The sequence below is a fragment of the Carassius gibelio genome, chromosome B2, assembly GCF_023724105.1.
Source record: "Carassius gibelio isolate Cgi1373 ecotype wild population from Czech Republic chromosome B2, carGib1.2-hapl.c, whole genome shotgun sequence".
Classification (NCBI taxonomy): domain Eukaryota; kingdom Metazoa; phylum Chordata; class Actinopteri; order Cypriniformes; family Cyprinidae; genus Carassius; species Carassius gibelio.
Window position 1 is genome coordinate 15,478,592 of NC_068397.1, and position 13,863 is coordinate 15,492,454.

The 13,863-nt window shown below is 38.4% G+C and overlaps 2 protein-coding genes across 3 annotated transcripts; both read left to right on the forward strand.

Annotated features, from left to right (window-relative positions):
* The first annotated feature begins 102 nt into the window (after positions 1-102).
* Positions 103-7,664, forward strand: LOC127950527 (protein-cysteine N-palmitoyltransferase HHAT-like protein). Of its 2 annotated transcripts, none has more exons than XM_052547650.1 (12): positions 103-281; positions 2,015-2,127; positions 2,767-2,834; positions 4,127-4,240; positions 4,744-4,938; positions 5,419-5,628; positions 5,796-5,967; positions 6,094-6,238; positions 6,350-6,385; positions 6,512-6,713; positions 6,892-7,036; positions 7,223-7,664. In XM_052547650.1, exons 2-12 carry the CDS (start codon positions 2,022-2,024, stop codon positions 7,363-7,365), a joined length of 1,536 nt encoding a protein of 511 aa, XP_052403610.1. In that variant the 5' UTR covers positions 103-281; positions 2,015-2,021; the 3' UTR covers positions 7,366-7,664. The 2 variants fall into 2 exon arrangements, with proteins under 2 accessions (XP_052403610.1, XP_052403611.1); XM_052547651.1 differs by lacking the exon at positions 103-281 and adding an exon at positions 587-750.
* Positions 7,665-9,257: 1,593 nt separating this feature from the next.
* On the forward strand, positions 9,258-13,565 carry LOC127950404 (kelch-like protein 40a). The gene is made up of 6 exons (XM_052547431.1): positions 9,258-10,518; positions 10,822-10,982; positions 11,661-11,768; positions 11,862-12,047; positions 12,125-12,274; positions 12,385-13,565. Exons 1-6 carry the CDS (start codon positions 9,409-9,411, stop codon positions 12,494-12,496), a joined length of 1,827 nt encoding a protein of 608 aa, XP_052403391.1. The 5' UTR covers positions 9,258-9,408; the 3' UTR covers positions 12,497-13,565.
* Positions 13,566-13,863: the final 298 nt, after the last annotated feature.

The following is a 13,863-nucleotide window of genomic DNA, read 5'->3' on the forward strand; positions in this document are numbered from 1 at the left end:
GTACCCTGAAGCGCTCATTCTTAGATTTGTGCGCCTTTTTGATGGACTAGTTCTAGTGCCACCCCTCTGCAGTTTCAGTCCGGATTATAAATACACTCTCTACACCCCTCCCGCAACATCCACACCAGCCACTGCCACCTCTCACAGTGCACCATCGGTACTGGGAAACCGGGACGGATGTATTAGGAGAAGCCCCTACTCACCCCCCTTTTTCTTTTCTTTTTTTTCAATTTTGTGGGGGTTGACAGACATCTGTCTTCAAACATCTGAGCGGCTGTGAGGTTAGTACTGAGCAAGTGCACTTCCTTTTGAATGACACTGTACTTACCTTACTGTACACGGTGCTGTACACAGACAGAGCCCCACGGATCATGCGGCGTGTGGGCGTTCAGAGCTGTGCAACATCTTTTACATTTAATAGGACTTCACATATGCGAGCACCTATATTAATTAGTTGAAACAGATACTCAGGTTTTAATTGAGCAGGTACACGCATGGTTTTTTAATTAATTCAGTGTTGAAAGGAAATTGATTTGGGAGTTCAGTCCTCGGTTTTCATACTCAGGATCTCCTGATGTGTGGGAGATCGCATTGCGCTGCAGCTGCTGCACCGGACCATGAGCACCTGCTCGGGCTAAAATAGGAAGAGACTGCAGCTGACTGTGCTGTTTCTGAGGAGCCGTCAAAAGAGGCACTCCCATTTACAGTCTTGTCTTCTGAGAAGTAGACTGGGTGCAACTCTGTGGGAAGGTTTTTTTTATTTTTTATTCGTTTTAGTTTTGTTATATCTGTATCCTATTATAATTCGATTGTTATTGATTATAGGGCAGGCTGAGGCTGCATCGTGGCATATATATATATATGTGTTTCTTATACATTATTGATGATCGATGTGTGTGAACTTCACAATAATTATTGTAATTAGTATGGAGTGTCTTCCCTAAACGAAAACAGTGTTTACTTTTACTTTTACTGTTGGCACTTTGCAGAGAGGCTACATTTAATACAGTATAGTTTACAGCAGGCACAGTAACACAAATAATGATATCTTTATTTCACTGTAACGAACGAACTGCACAAATAAATGGTAGGCTACATTAAAGGCTCACAAATGAACATGTTTTGCTGTACCATTTACAGTAATTTTTTAAAGCATTACAGAGCACCACTCCTTTATAAATTGGATTTTTCAAACTAGTTATTCAAGAAAAGCTTGATTCTGGGTGCCAAAACCCGAAATGACAATAGGTTGCCTCTTGACGGTTACATCAATGTAGTTGCAGTTGTAGTGACCTTGAATAATAACTAAAACAATGATATTAATAAATCGAATAAAATTTTTAAAAAAAATCATGAAATTTTGATTCTAGCACTTTATTAAATGTATCTTCTAAAATCGTTACTTTTTACATTTAAACTCAAGTTCAAATTTGTAATGTCATTAATATTAATAGGCACGTCAAAAAAGTCTCCTGTGATTGGATAGCCATTTTCCCGCTGATATCATTAGGTGAAAATTTCGCCGGTTTTTCTCTGTCAGCTGTAGCTTCACAGTATTACCATAAATTGTATTTTCTTACAGTTTTAGAGCTAAACTTTCTCGTTAAACCACAAATATACATTTTAAAACCTTAAAATTATTAATATAGTGTACTTCTGACCTGTTTATAAAGTACCAAAAAGAGGATAAGTATCAGTGGAGATCTGAGGAGACAAGGGTGAGTGACGTTTGACCTGCAACGGCCGTTAGTGAGTATGAGCGCGAGGCTAATACAATTAACTTCAAAACGGACAAATATTAAAGTAAATACAAAATTAGGATTTCACATCCTAATAAATCACTGTTTTATGTACATTTGCCATATTAAACCTTAAAACCAACCGTAAACAAGCTTGTGGAGGTATTTGTTATCTGTAAGTTTCTTTTTATTTACCGTATTTATTTCCTGCAGTGGTCAATGGTTGATTTTAGTATAGAGTGTAACAGGATTTTAATCTTAATACTTCTCTTCAGGTTAACCATGGGGATTAAGACAGCCCTTCCCAGGACCGAGCTGTACCTCTACACTGCTGTCCTGTCTCTTGCGCTCCTTTGGGCAGGCAGCTGGATCATTGAGGCCTCCAGTGGTACACTTTATTTTTATCTCTCGCTTTTTCTTTCTACATTAAGATCACAGAATTATGTTCACATCAATCACGAATGACCTAGAATACAACGACTGAATGTGCATTTGCTTTTGTTAGTGGTAAATCAGAGCACTGTAGTATTATTGTTTCTATGTGTGCAGACTGTTTTGCTTATTGACATCCGAGCCGTGCAGGAGCAAACTAGCCATGTCCTGCCTCAGCCTTTTTAAAGATCACATATTGATTATGTCTTATTTTCGGTTTATACACAGGAACATCAGTTTAGACTAACGTTAGACTCTAAAAGTACCAGACAGTCCTACACTGATAACCCTCAACAACCCTCAACAACGACTCTTATATTAAATAAAATCTGTTATGCAATTTGTATTTTCTTTAAAATTCATAATACAAAGGTTTGTCAGATTTCACAGTACCATTTCATAATCTCAAAATATATTTGAGAGGCTGGATTATTACAGAGAAACCCCTGAATATGCAAGCAGGCAAACTTGAATTTGTGTGTGTGTGTGTGTGTGTGTGTGTGTGTGTGTGTGTATGTATATAAAAAGAAAGCTTTATAATTTAGCCTGAAACACACCTTGCTGCTTTTGGGAAACTTTTGTTTTTTATTTGCAGAGAATGTGAACAGAAAAGCATTTAGGGAGAATGTAAAACCAGGATGGCACTACTTTGGCAGGAAAATGGCAAGTATTTCACACAAGGGTGTAACTTTGGTTTGAGAAGTGGGGGACACACAAAATGGGGAACATTTTTTCGATTTGAATCCCATTTCCTCCATTTACATACAGTTACGGACTATGGTGATACAAAATCCAGGAAATGATTAAGTTGTTTAATTGATCTATTTATCACTATAAATGTGTCAAAATGTGACTGCGTATCATAACTTTACAGACTAGACTGGGCTGATGTGTAAAACTATACTCAGGCTCACCACATATCCATAACACTATATAAAATATAGGCTAACTCAGGCTAGCTCGACATTAAGCATTTTCTTTGAACAAGTAAATCAATTTTTACGAATTAACTTCCATTTTAAATGAACAAATATTGTAAGTGAACAACAATAGCTCAAGTGTACAAAAACATTTATTATTAAGACTTATTTTATTTCTGCATCTGAGTATAATGAGTTGAGTAGCCTATAACAGCAGCCAGAGTCTGCTTGTCATACATTGCTGACAGAAAACGCTGCTGTTTAAAGTGGACACAGAATGTTCTAGGCAACAGTGTATGTTAACGTTAGCTCATCAAAAGGTATAGACCATAGACTGTAAAAAAATAAGTGGACAGACATTTTGATTACCCTGACCTGAGCTAATTTACTGAATCAACCAACTTGCATGTCCTTTCTTTTTTTTCATCCATGAAGACATTAAAGTCATCTGTTGCTGGTGTTTCATGACTGACTGCGAGACCGGCTGCTCAGTAGAACTTTCAGTGCGCTTACACTATTTAGAGTGTGCAAGAGACGTCCCTGCCTGTACGCGGACGTGCGCATCGACACAGACAGGCAGGATGTCTGTTCTGCTCGGTCCTGCTCCTCTGTGACGATGACGGCGCGCGGTTAAAAAAATCATAACAAACTAATTAGAAAGTGGGGGGGATACGAACGGGATTTTGAAAAGTGGGGGGACATGTCCCCCCTGTCCCCATAGGAAATTACGCCCGTGATTTCACATCCTCTACTGCTGTAAACACATTTAAAAGCCACCTCAAGACATTTTTTTGATGAGGCCTTCTCTATTTTTAATGATTAGTAGGTTTGAACAGATGGATTTGTTGTCTTTATTTTATTTTTACATTTTTTTTTTAAGTGTACAGCATGTTGGTACACTCTGTGGTTTCATGGGGTTGCTAAAGGCTTTATAAATAAGTTCTGATTTAATGTATATTACATTAATGACTCTATTTAACCATATTCCATCTAAAATTAATCACTTTCTGTGACTGATATTCTCTGTCTCTTTAGGATGTGTCAGATTTTGAATGGGTAATGTGGTTTACCACTTTCCGCAACCACATCCTGTTTGCCCTCTCAGGTCATGTGATTTTTGCTAAGATCTGCTCATTGCTGTCTCCAAAGGTACTGTATGGGGTTATTTACCTTATGCACAATGATCAAGTCATTTAAGAGTGATAATATTTTGCTATTGATATTTTATGTGAGTGTTTTGTGAATATTGCATGATTTTATGTATGGACTGAGTCTGAATACTCAATAATAGTAAAAAAAAAAAAAAAAAAAACATTTTGCTATTAACAATGCATGTGTTAAATGATCTAATATGATTGTTGTGTGAAATTTTACATGCTTTCGTGTTTTTTTCTGCTGACCAAGAAGACTGGTATAGATTTATTCAAGGTAACTCTGAAAGTACTTTCCATTTTTATTTGGATTATACTGACTAATCAATACTACTACTGCTACAACTCAAGCTTATACTGGACTTATTTTGTAATTTCTAACACTAAAAACAGTAGTTCCTTAAAAAGTCCCAAAAAATAATCCAATTAGTATTGTTGTACGTGACAGCTGGATAAACATAAATGTGCCTTTTTAGAAGGAATTTTCTTCCTAACCCACAGAACAGATCTTTGATCTATATGCTGTATGGATCTCTGGCTGTGCTGATTACTATGGGATGGACATACATCAGTCTCATCCTGTCTCACTGCATCATCCTCTACAGCGTGGCCCTTGTCAAGAGGAAGTGGCTCTGCTTTGTGGCTGGACTTACCAGCCTGGCAACTTTCAAAATGGAGCCCTTTAACACCTGGCAGGTGAGAAGGTCCATAGAGAGTGAATGATCGTTTCTCTAGTATGATTTACAGTTATTGAATTGAACCAATCAAAACTGAACTTACTTGAGCTGAATAATGGAACTATTGTCTTTGTGGAGCTTCTTTACAGCAGACCTTGAATTTGTTTCATATTTGAAGAAATTGGCATAATTATTTCTGTTATTTTCCTGTTTACTACTGTGAAGCGGCTTTGAAATTACCTGTATTGTGTAAAGTGCTATAAAAACAGTAGTACTTTAAAAACCTTTGTTAAAGTTGTGAAAGAATAGCATATATTCATAATGTGTTTATTCTTGCAGCAGTATAAATATTGTTTGTGTTGTTTATAACCCCTTATATAACATGTTTTCCCCCACAGCCTAACCACAACTCCCTCTGTGGTACAGGTGTCCATGTGCATGTACAGACACATTTAGTTTGTCATTTTGATGTTCTGATAATTTGTCTGTTTTGATGCAGGAAGGATTTGCAACAGGCTCTTTTGATCTCCAAGATGTCCTGTTCTATGGAGGCTGTGGCTTTTCCATTATGCGCTGTATGAGCTTTGCTCTAGAGAACTGTGAGAAGAAAGATGGCAACTACAGTTTCCTGGATCTGATCAAGTACAACTTCTACCTCCCCTTCTTCTTCTTTGGACCTGTCATGACCTTTGATCGATTCCACCAGCAGGTGAGTCCTGTATTTGGAGAATCTCTCAACTTCTTTACATTTTTCTCAAGAAAACTTTCAGTTTATGGACGCTATATAATCTATAGAATAGAATAATTAATTGTTATAGTGTTGATAATGTCACTCTGGTTAGGTATGTACTGTAACGATACCTATTATATTCTCAGGCTAACAACCCTAACTTGACACGTAAAGAAAGAGAGATGTGGAACATCACCATTCATGCTTTGGTGCACCTTGGGGCTATCTTGGTGGTGGATGTCTTCTTCCATTTCTTGTACATTTTGACCATCCCTAACGATTTGAAGCTTTTGAAGCAACTGTCTGACTGGTCTCTGGGTCAGTTAATAACTAGAAAATACAGTAGATTTTTAGAAATAATGTTACAAGTAGTTTCTAATTAAATGTAAGGACAGTTTCATTTGTTTACTATCACTAGTCGGTCTGAATTGTTTTGCTATTCAGCTGGCTTGGCGTACTCCAATCTGGTGTATGACTGGGTGAAGTCAGCCGTCCTGTTTGGTGTCATTAACACGGTATCCAGACTGGACCATCTTGACCCTCCTCAGCCTCCTAAATGCATCACAATGCTCTATGTCTTCGCTGAAACGTAAGTATAGTCATTAACAGAAGAGAAAAGACAGAGTATGTTTTTAAAGCAGTTGACGACTGTCTAACCAGATAACATGTTTACAGTTTCTTCTGACCTTGTCTTTTTTAGACACTTTGACAGAGGAATCAATGACTGGCTGTGCAAGTGAGCAAATAACCAATTCTGTCTGTGTATCATCACCTATAATTTTTTAAAACATATATTTCTATAATAATCATATACTCAGGAAAAACATTCAACTTTACATGTATCTCCTGTTCTTTGTTAAAGATATGTCTATGATTATATCGGAGAAAACCATGATGCCATCTTAAAGGAGCTTCTTGCAACCATTTGCACCTTTGCTGTCACAACTCTGTGGCTCGGACCCTGTGAGCTGGTTTACATCTGGTCTTTCTTTAACTGCTTTGGCCTGAACTTTGAACTGTGGGTGGCTAAATTATTTTCTCTGCCACCGTTCTCCACCATTGAGGTAAGATCCCAAAGACTTTCAATTGTGAGGGATTTTTGAGCATTTGGGTTTTGAATCATTACAATATCAATTGATCGTCTTTCAATATTACATCATGACTGATTAGCCTACTTTTCACTTATATGAAAATAACATAATTAGCTTACTCTCTAATAATGCAATGTTAATGTTTTTCTAGCGGAATCTTATGTCTGAGGCAATGTCACGTCGAATCAGGGGCTTGTTCAATGCTGTTAACTTCTGGCAAATTGTCCTGTACAACGTCCTGGCACTGAACAGTCTGGATTTTGCTCAGCTGGTTGCTAAGAGACTGCTTCTTAAAGGTAAGTGTTTCGTTTTAGACCATTATATAATGAAAACGGAAAGTAAAGTAGCTAGAATCTTGTGCAGAAGGTGTTTCTTACCTACTGTACAACATATAGTTGTATCAGCAAAAAAAAAAACTCCAGAGGAATGGAGCAAACACAGCATGTACACAGAGAATAATAGCACCCTTGTGATTCCCTCAGGCTTCCCCTTGTCCACTCTCTCGGTGCTGTTTGTGACTTACTGTGGCGTGCAGCTGATAAAGGAGAGAGAGCGAAAGCAGGCTCTGCTGGATGATCCGGAACCAGTGCCGCCCACAGAGGCGGACAAACAGAAGGCCGAGTAAAGGACAGAGAGGTCATTGAATCTGATCCAGCTCTTGAGGTCCCTCTTGTTAATTCTGCCCCTGAGCTTTCATGCCAGACCGATGCAGTCACACCACTATGGTAAATGATTTGCACAAGTCTGTTTTTAACTGTGTATAGTTCTGAAGTGCACTTGCTTTAGCTAAATGCAACCTGTTCTCTGACATACTCTAGCACAAATAAACCAAGTGCATTTTTTATTTATATTTTCAGTGAATATGGCTATTTAAAGAATGGGCTTGCCAAATATTTTATGAATAAATAATATATTGAACAATAACTGTTGTCTTTTATTTCATTACTCTTAATATCTTTACAGCAGTGTAATTCGAGTATTGTTGAGATATTATAGTTTCTAATAATATTTTTAATTCATTTTTAATTCAATTTTTATTTTAAAATGGCTATTTAATTTTTATTCATTTCAGTGATTCACTACATCATTTTAGACACTGAAAATGCGAAATGATTCCTCAACCACTATATGTAGTTGAAATGAAGATTCTTCATTTTTTTTTTTTTATATTGTATTTCAATTCATGATTTTTTTTATTTCAAGTAACAACTTCTTAATGGTTTTAATTTAAGTTTTAGTTAACTATAATAGTCCTGGTTTACAGCCATTTTTATGACACAAAACGTACACTACGCTCCTAAACAATAGTCACAATGATGCCCCATTAAACCACAAAGCTTAGTCACTTAACCACATTAAACTTTGTGATGTCCCAATCTTTTAAATGATACGGTGTGAACACATTCCCCTATTAGGCTTTGTCCTACATCGAGCTTTGAGTGGCACACTAGAGATTTGAGTTGATTAATGGGCCTAAAATATACACTGATGAATACTGAAGGTCTGCTATGCTGTCATCAGCACACAATTACATATCTCCTAGTTTTCAGTCTCCCTTTGGATTTTTTGTCACATTACACAGGTTATTATCGCAAATGAGAATTTCCCTTGTCTTCATATACACTAAAAATACACTTTTTTCTTTCTTATGGTTCCATGAAGAACCTTTATTATCCATGAAACCATTTCCTCACACAGAAGGTTGAAAAGTATTCTTCAGGTTATTAATATTATTTAGACTAAGAAAAAAGTTTTAAGAACTTTTAAGAACTATTGACTGAAAAGTTCTACCTCTATATTTAAAGTGTGCCTTTAGAAAGTTTTTAACTTGAAACTGGAATTATTTCATTAAATATCTACTTAGAGAAATTGCTTTAAACAAAGACATGTGTTCAAACGTATTACACCATGGTCTCAAGTGAAGGATGCATGTTTCCAATTCTTGTTTTCCCTGCAATCTTCAGTCCTCCCCATATACAAAAAAAAAGTCAAAACAACAAAAATATAATGCATTCTACTGGAACTGGAATAAATAAAGCACTGTTACATTCACGGTGCCAATGTTCAAGTCTAGCCCGGGACACATCTTGTTACCCCTGTTGTAAATTCAAAGATTTGCAATGCTTGCTTGCTACTATGAATTGATGCTAATAGATGTAGGAGCCCATAATACCGAATTGCTCCACTAGAGGGTTCCATTAGGTGGACTTTATCTCCCAAAGCAAGAGGCAGTTCTATTTCTGTGTCTCCTTTTGAAACTAGTCTTAAATGGGTCTGATTTCCACCTTTTCTTTCACTTTGTAACATTCTTTTCAAACTATTCACACCTCACAATCATCTTGTGGTGTTCTACTGTCCTACTCCATAAGATCTACAACTAATTCCCAGTGAGCAACATGTCAGCTGTTGGTCTAATCTGTTTGGTGGGGGGAAGGGAGGGAAAGCTTGTATTTCAGGCGCTAAGTGTGGTTCATTTACGCATTTCTATATATAGATGGACAGTCAGTAGCTGATAGTTTGTGACAGCTGAGGAGCTGAGGCCACACCAAAGTGTCACATCCTCTGCCACTTCTCTTTTAGAGTAACAGTGTTAATACAGTCAGTTCAGTTTTGCAGTGGGAGAGGCACTCCTCCCTCCTACTGAAATATTACATCAAACCATACCAAGATGGCCTCCTTGTCAGTAGATCCAGTGACGGAGCCACGGATGTACCAGCAAACGCTTCTACAAGATGGGCTCAGTGATCTCCTGGATGCTAACAAGTTTGTGGACTGCGTTCTGAAGATCAAAGACAAAGAGTTTCCTTGTCATCGGCTAGTGCTAGCCGCTAGCAGCCCTTACTTCAAAGCCATGTTCCTTTCAGACCTGGAAGAGAGCAAAAAGTGGGAGATTGTCCTAAAAGACATTGAACCTGGAGTCATGGGAATGATCCTAAGGTACATATACACCTCGGATATCAACCTGACTGAGCAAAACGTCCAAGACATTTTCATGGCGGCGAACATGTACCAGATTCCATCAATCTTCAGCGTCTGTGTCTCGTATCTACAGCAGAAGCTGGTTCTTAGTAACTGTCTGGCCATTTTTAGACTGGGTCTGTTGCTGGACTGTCCACGTTTGGCTATGGAGGCTCGGGACTTCATCTGTGACCGCTATGCCCTCATCATTCGGGACCAGGACTTCCATCAGTTGGGTCCCAGTGAGTTGGCGGCTATCATCACATGTGACTCTCTGAATGTGGAACGAGAAGAGTTGGTGTTTGAATCTCTCATGGACTGGGTGGAGTACGACACGGGCGAGAGGTTGAAAGACCTGCCACAACTTCTACACTGCGTACGTTTCCGACTTATACCAACAAGTTACTTTAAAGAGAAAGTCGAGGGCCACAGATTGATCAGGACGAATCAGGAGCTCAAGAAGGAGCTTCAGATCGTCAAGGATGCACAGAAAGGAGTGCTACACAGGGTCAAAAGGGTCAAGGAGGAAGGCGGGACAGCAGATTCTGAGGACGAGGATGAGGAGGGTTTGCTCCCGGGAATCCTAAATGACAATCCACGTTTTGGAATGTTTCAGTCAGACCTTTTATTGATGATTAGCGATACAGGAACAGTAGCGTATGACGTTGGTGCAAATGAGTGCTACGTGGCATCTTCATCCACCGAGATCCCTAAGAACCACTGCAGTCTTGTCACAAAGGAAAATCAGATCTTTGTTGCTGGAGGTCTGATGTACAATGAAGAGAACAAAGAAAAGCCATTCAGTTCCTACTTTCTTCAGGTAACGCATGGTCAAGTCTTGCTAATGTTGCCAAATATGTTTGTATTACAAATCAATGAATCAAAGCATCATGAATCTCTGGTTCCAAAAATACATTTGTGAGAATGACCCACAGGGTCCATTTAGCTTCAGAACAGCTGTTAAAGCTTTGAACCTCATGTGTCATGGTTTTAATGTTGCCTGCATGACATTTTCCTTGTGTAATTCAAGAGAAACCTTTGAAGGGATTGTGTAGGAGGAATCAAACAGGAACAATGCTTATAGATCATTATATTTGAATCTGAGCTCTTCTTCTCCCTACAGTTTGATCCCATGAGCTCTGGATGGTTGGGGATGCCCTCACTACCAGACCCTCGGTGTCTGTTCGGTCTGGCGGAGGCTGAGAACTCTATCTATGTGGTGGGAGGAAAAGAACTGAAGGAGGGAGAACGTGCGCTAGATTCTGTTATGATCTACGACAGGCAGTGAGTACAATCATATAGCAAATGACATACAGTCACAGACCTCGCAGATGCAGCAGTTTTCAAACTGAAGGCGGGTTGCACAAGTTCTGAAATTCTCATTTAAGATTTATTTCTAATTTTTTTTTAACATGACGCACTATAAATTTATATCTGTCAACCCTCCCGTTTTCCTGGGAGTCTCCCATATATCACACCAATCTCCCATCTCCAGGTAATTTTAATGGCCCAAACCCTTCGCTATATGAATAGCCCCATCAATATATTATTCCAAGATTATCCATTTGCCACATCTAATTTGAAACTCATCCTACTCACACATTTGACACGTCATACAAATTTCAACCCATTTGTGACCTCAACCTGGCAACCTACAACCTTGCACTGTTGAGATCTGTGTAGGTAGTGGATGTAAAGATCAGTCTAATGAATTGTTAACTGAATGAACCAGAGCTACAACTGAATCAACAATCAATCATTTGACTCACTTTACATTGACATGTCACAGTTCTGTGTCAATAAATAATTAGTTACTTCAATACAGCCATTGGGCATATTTCATTCTTTTTGGTAGATCTTGAGATTGATTATACCTCTCCAAGTCGGCCCTTGCCATAACCCCTGATCAACAGGATTTTGTCTGTCATGGCTGAAGGCTGATAACTATACAATTACACACAGGTCATTCAAATGGGGAGAGTCTGACCCTCTTCCATACGCAGTTTATGGACACGGAATTGTTTCGCACAAAGGACTGGTCTATGTGATCGGTGGAAAAACTGAGAGCAAGTGAGTAAAGAATTTGGTTTTATCATACTTTACAAACTCACTATGCCAGGTTGTCTTGGGTTTTCATAACCGGACTTGAAATGTGATGTACAGGAAATGCCTGAGGAGAGTATGTGTCTATGATCCCTCTAAGTTTGAATGGAAGGATCTGGCACCCATGAAAACTGCCCGCTCGCTGTTTGGCACTGCTGTTCACCAAAACAAAATCTATGTGGTGACTGGAGTCACTGATAATGGCCTGACTAGCAGTGTGGAGGTCTATGACATCGCCAGCAACTCGTAAGTCACACTTTTGTCATATTTTGTCAAGACTCCTTAATCCAGGCAAGTTGCTCACTTGTGTGTCTCCTGCTTAGCTGGTCAGAGTTTGTGGAGTTTCCTCAGGAGAGAAGCTCTCTTAACCTGATCCAACTGGGCGGCTGCTTATATGCTGTGGGGGGTTTTGCTATGATGCCCAATGAGACCACAGAAAAACTGGAACCCACTGAAATGAATGATATATGGAAGTGAGTACTTATGTTCATCTAAAATTGGTTTAATAAAACTTACTGGCCTAAGGAAACTTGGTCATATATATTTGAAAGTAAATAATTTGAAATTGCGATTTGCGTGACAGGTTTGAGGAGGAGGAGAACTGCTGGAATGGGATTCTGAGGGAGATTCGTTATGCTGCAGGGGCCACTGTGGTTGGAGTAACTCTGAACACCTTGAGATTCACCAAGATCTGATCTACAGCTCTCATCTATTGACAAAATATCACCCACATCTTCATAAAGAGCAATACATATTCCATTGAATAATTTGTCACAGACTTTGCTTAATATTGATTTAGTTCGCTTGTGATAGATCTTGAAGCTGCAGTCGGTAACTTTTGACGCTCTAGCGGTTAATAAACAGAACTGCTTGCGTCCTGCGGAAGAACGTCGTAGCCGGAACTACTTCTCTCTGTTTATGTCTATGAAGAATCACAAAGGTACTGGGTTACTCCGCCGCAGTACCCCTGAAGCAATCTAAAATAGTCCGAATATAAACACTTATTATAGGTGCACCCTAGTGATTCAGGACAAGCTAAAAACACAGTTTGGAAAATAGATTCATGGTGTACTCGCTTATTATATAAATTTTGTAAATTTTGAACACAAAAAAAAGTTACAGACCGCAGCTCTGATTGGTTGTTTCTTACCGGGAGCGGTATAATAAGTGTTTATATTCAGACTATTTTAGATTGCTTCAGGGGTACCGCGGCGGAGTAACCCAGTACTTTTGTGATTCTTCATAGACATAAACAGAGAGAAGTAGATCCGGCTACAATGTCCTTCCGCAAGACACAAGCAGTTCTGTTTATTAACCGCTAGAGTGTCAAAAGTTCCCTACCGCAGCTTTAAGGTATGTAATAGAGCAGTGTTTGATGCTGCTGTTCCGAGAAAACTCAGCAGATGGAGATAAACACAAGACCATCTATTTTTTTTCATGAGAATGCTTTGTTATTTAGATGTTAAATAATTTGACTTTTTTAAATAACCATGTACACTGATTTCTATCATTCTATTATGTTATTTTAGATGACAACTACAACTGAACATTTTGCAGTTATGACCAAGTACAATGTTCTTACATTCAAAAAACAGAAATAAATGGCAGTGACTGAACAATAATTGAATATACTGTAGACAATGACCAAACTAAAAAAACGCGAACAACTCAACACGATCATTTGTGATAAATGTCAACACAAATATTGTCATACACCTTCCAAAGTCACATGAGAATAAAAAAGTAATGGGTGAAAGAATACAATTGATTTTCTATTCTGTATGCCGTCTTTTTTCATGTTGATGCTGCTTGACATCAGGACTTTCATGATGGATCCTGAATGGAGCTTCAGAGTCATTTTTTCATCATGAATAATAAACAGCTAGTGCTGTGAACACAAACACTCTGCAATAAAGAGATCGGAAAACCGCTTGGGATTTGGAATGTTGTGCATAGACCAAAATATTCATAGAATTACACAGACAGAAATGAAAACATTACAGCAATAAAATAAGGTTGCAATACCCAATTCATAAAAAATATTGCTGTGTAAAAATATTTA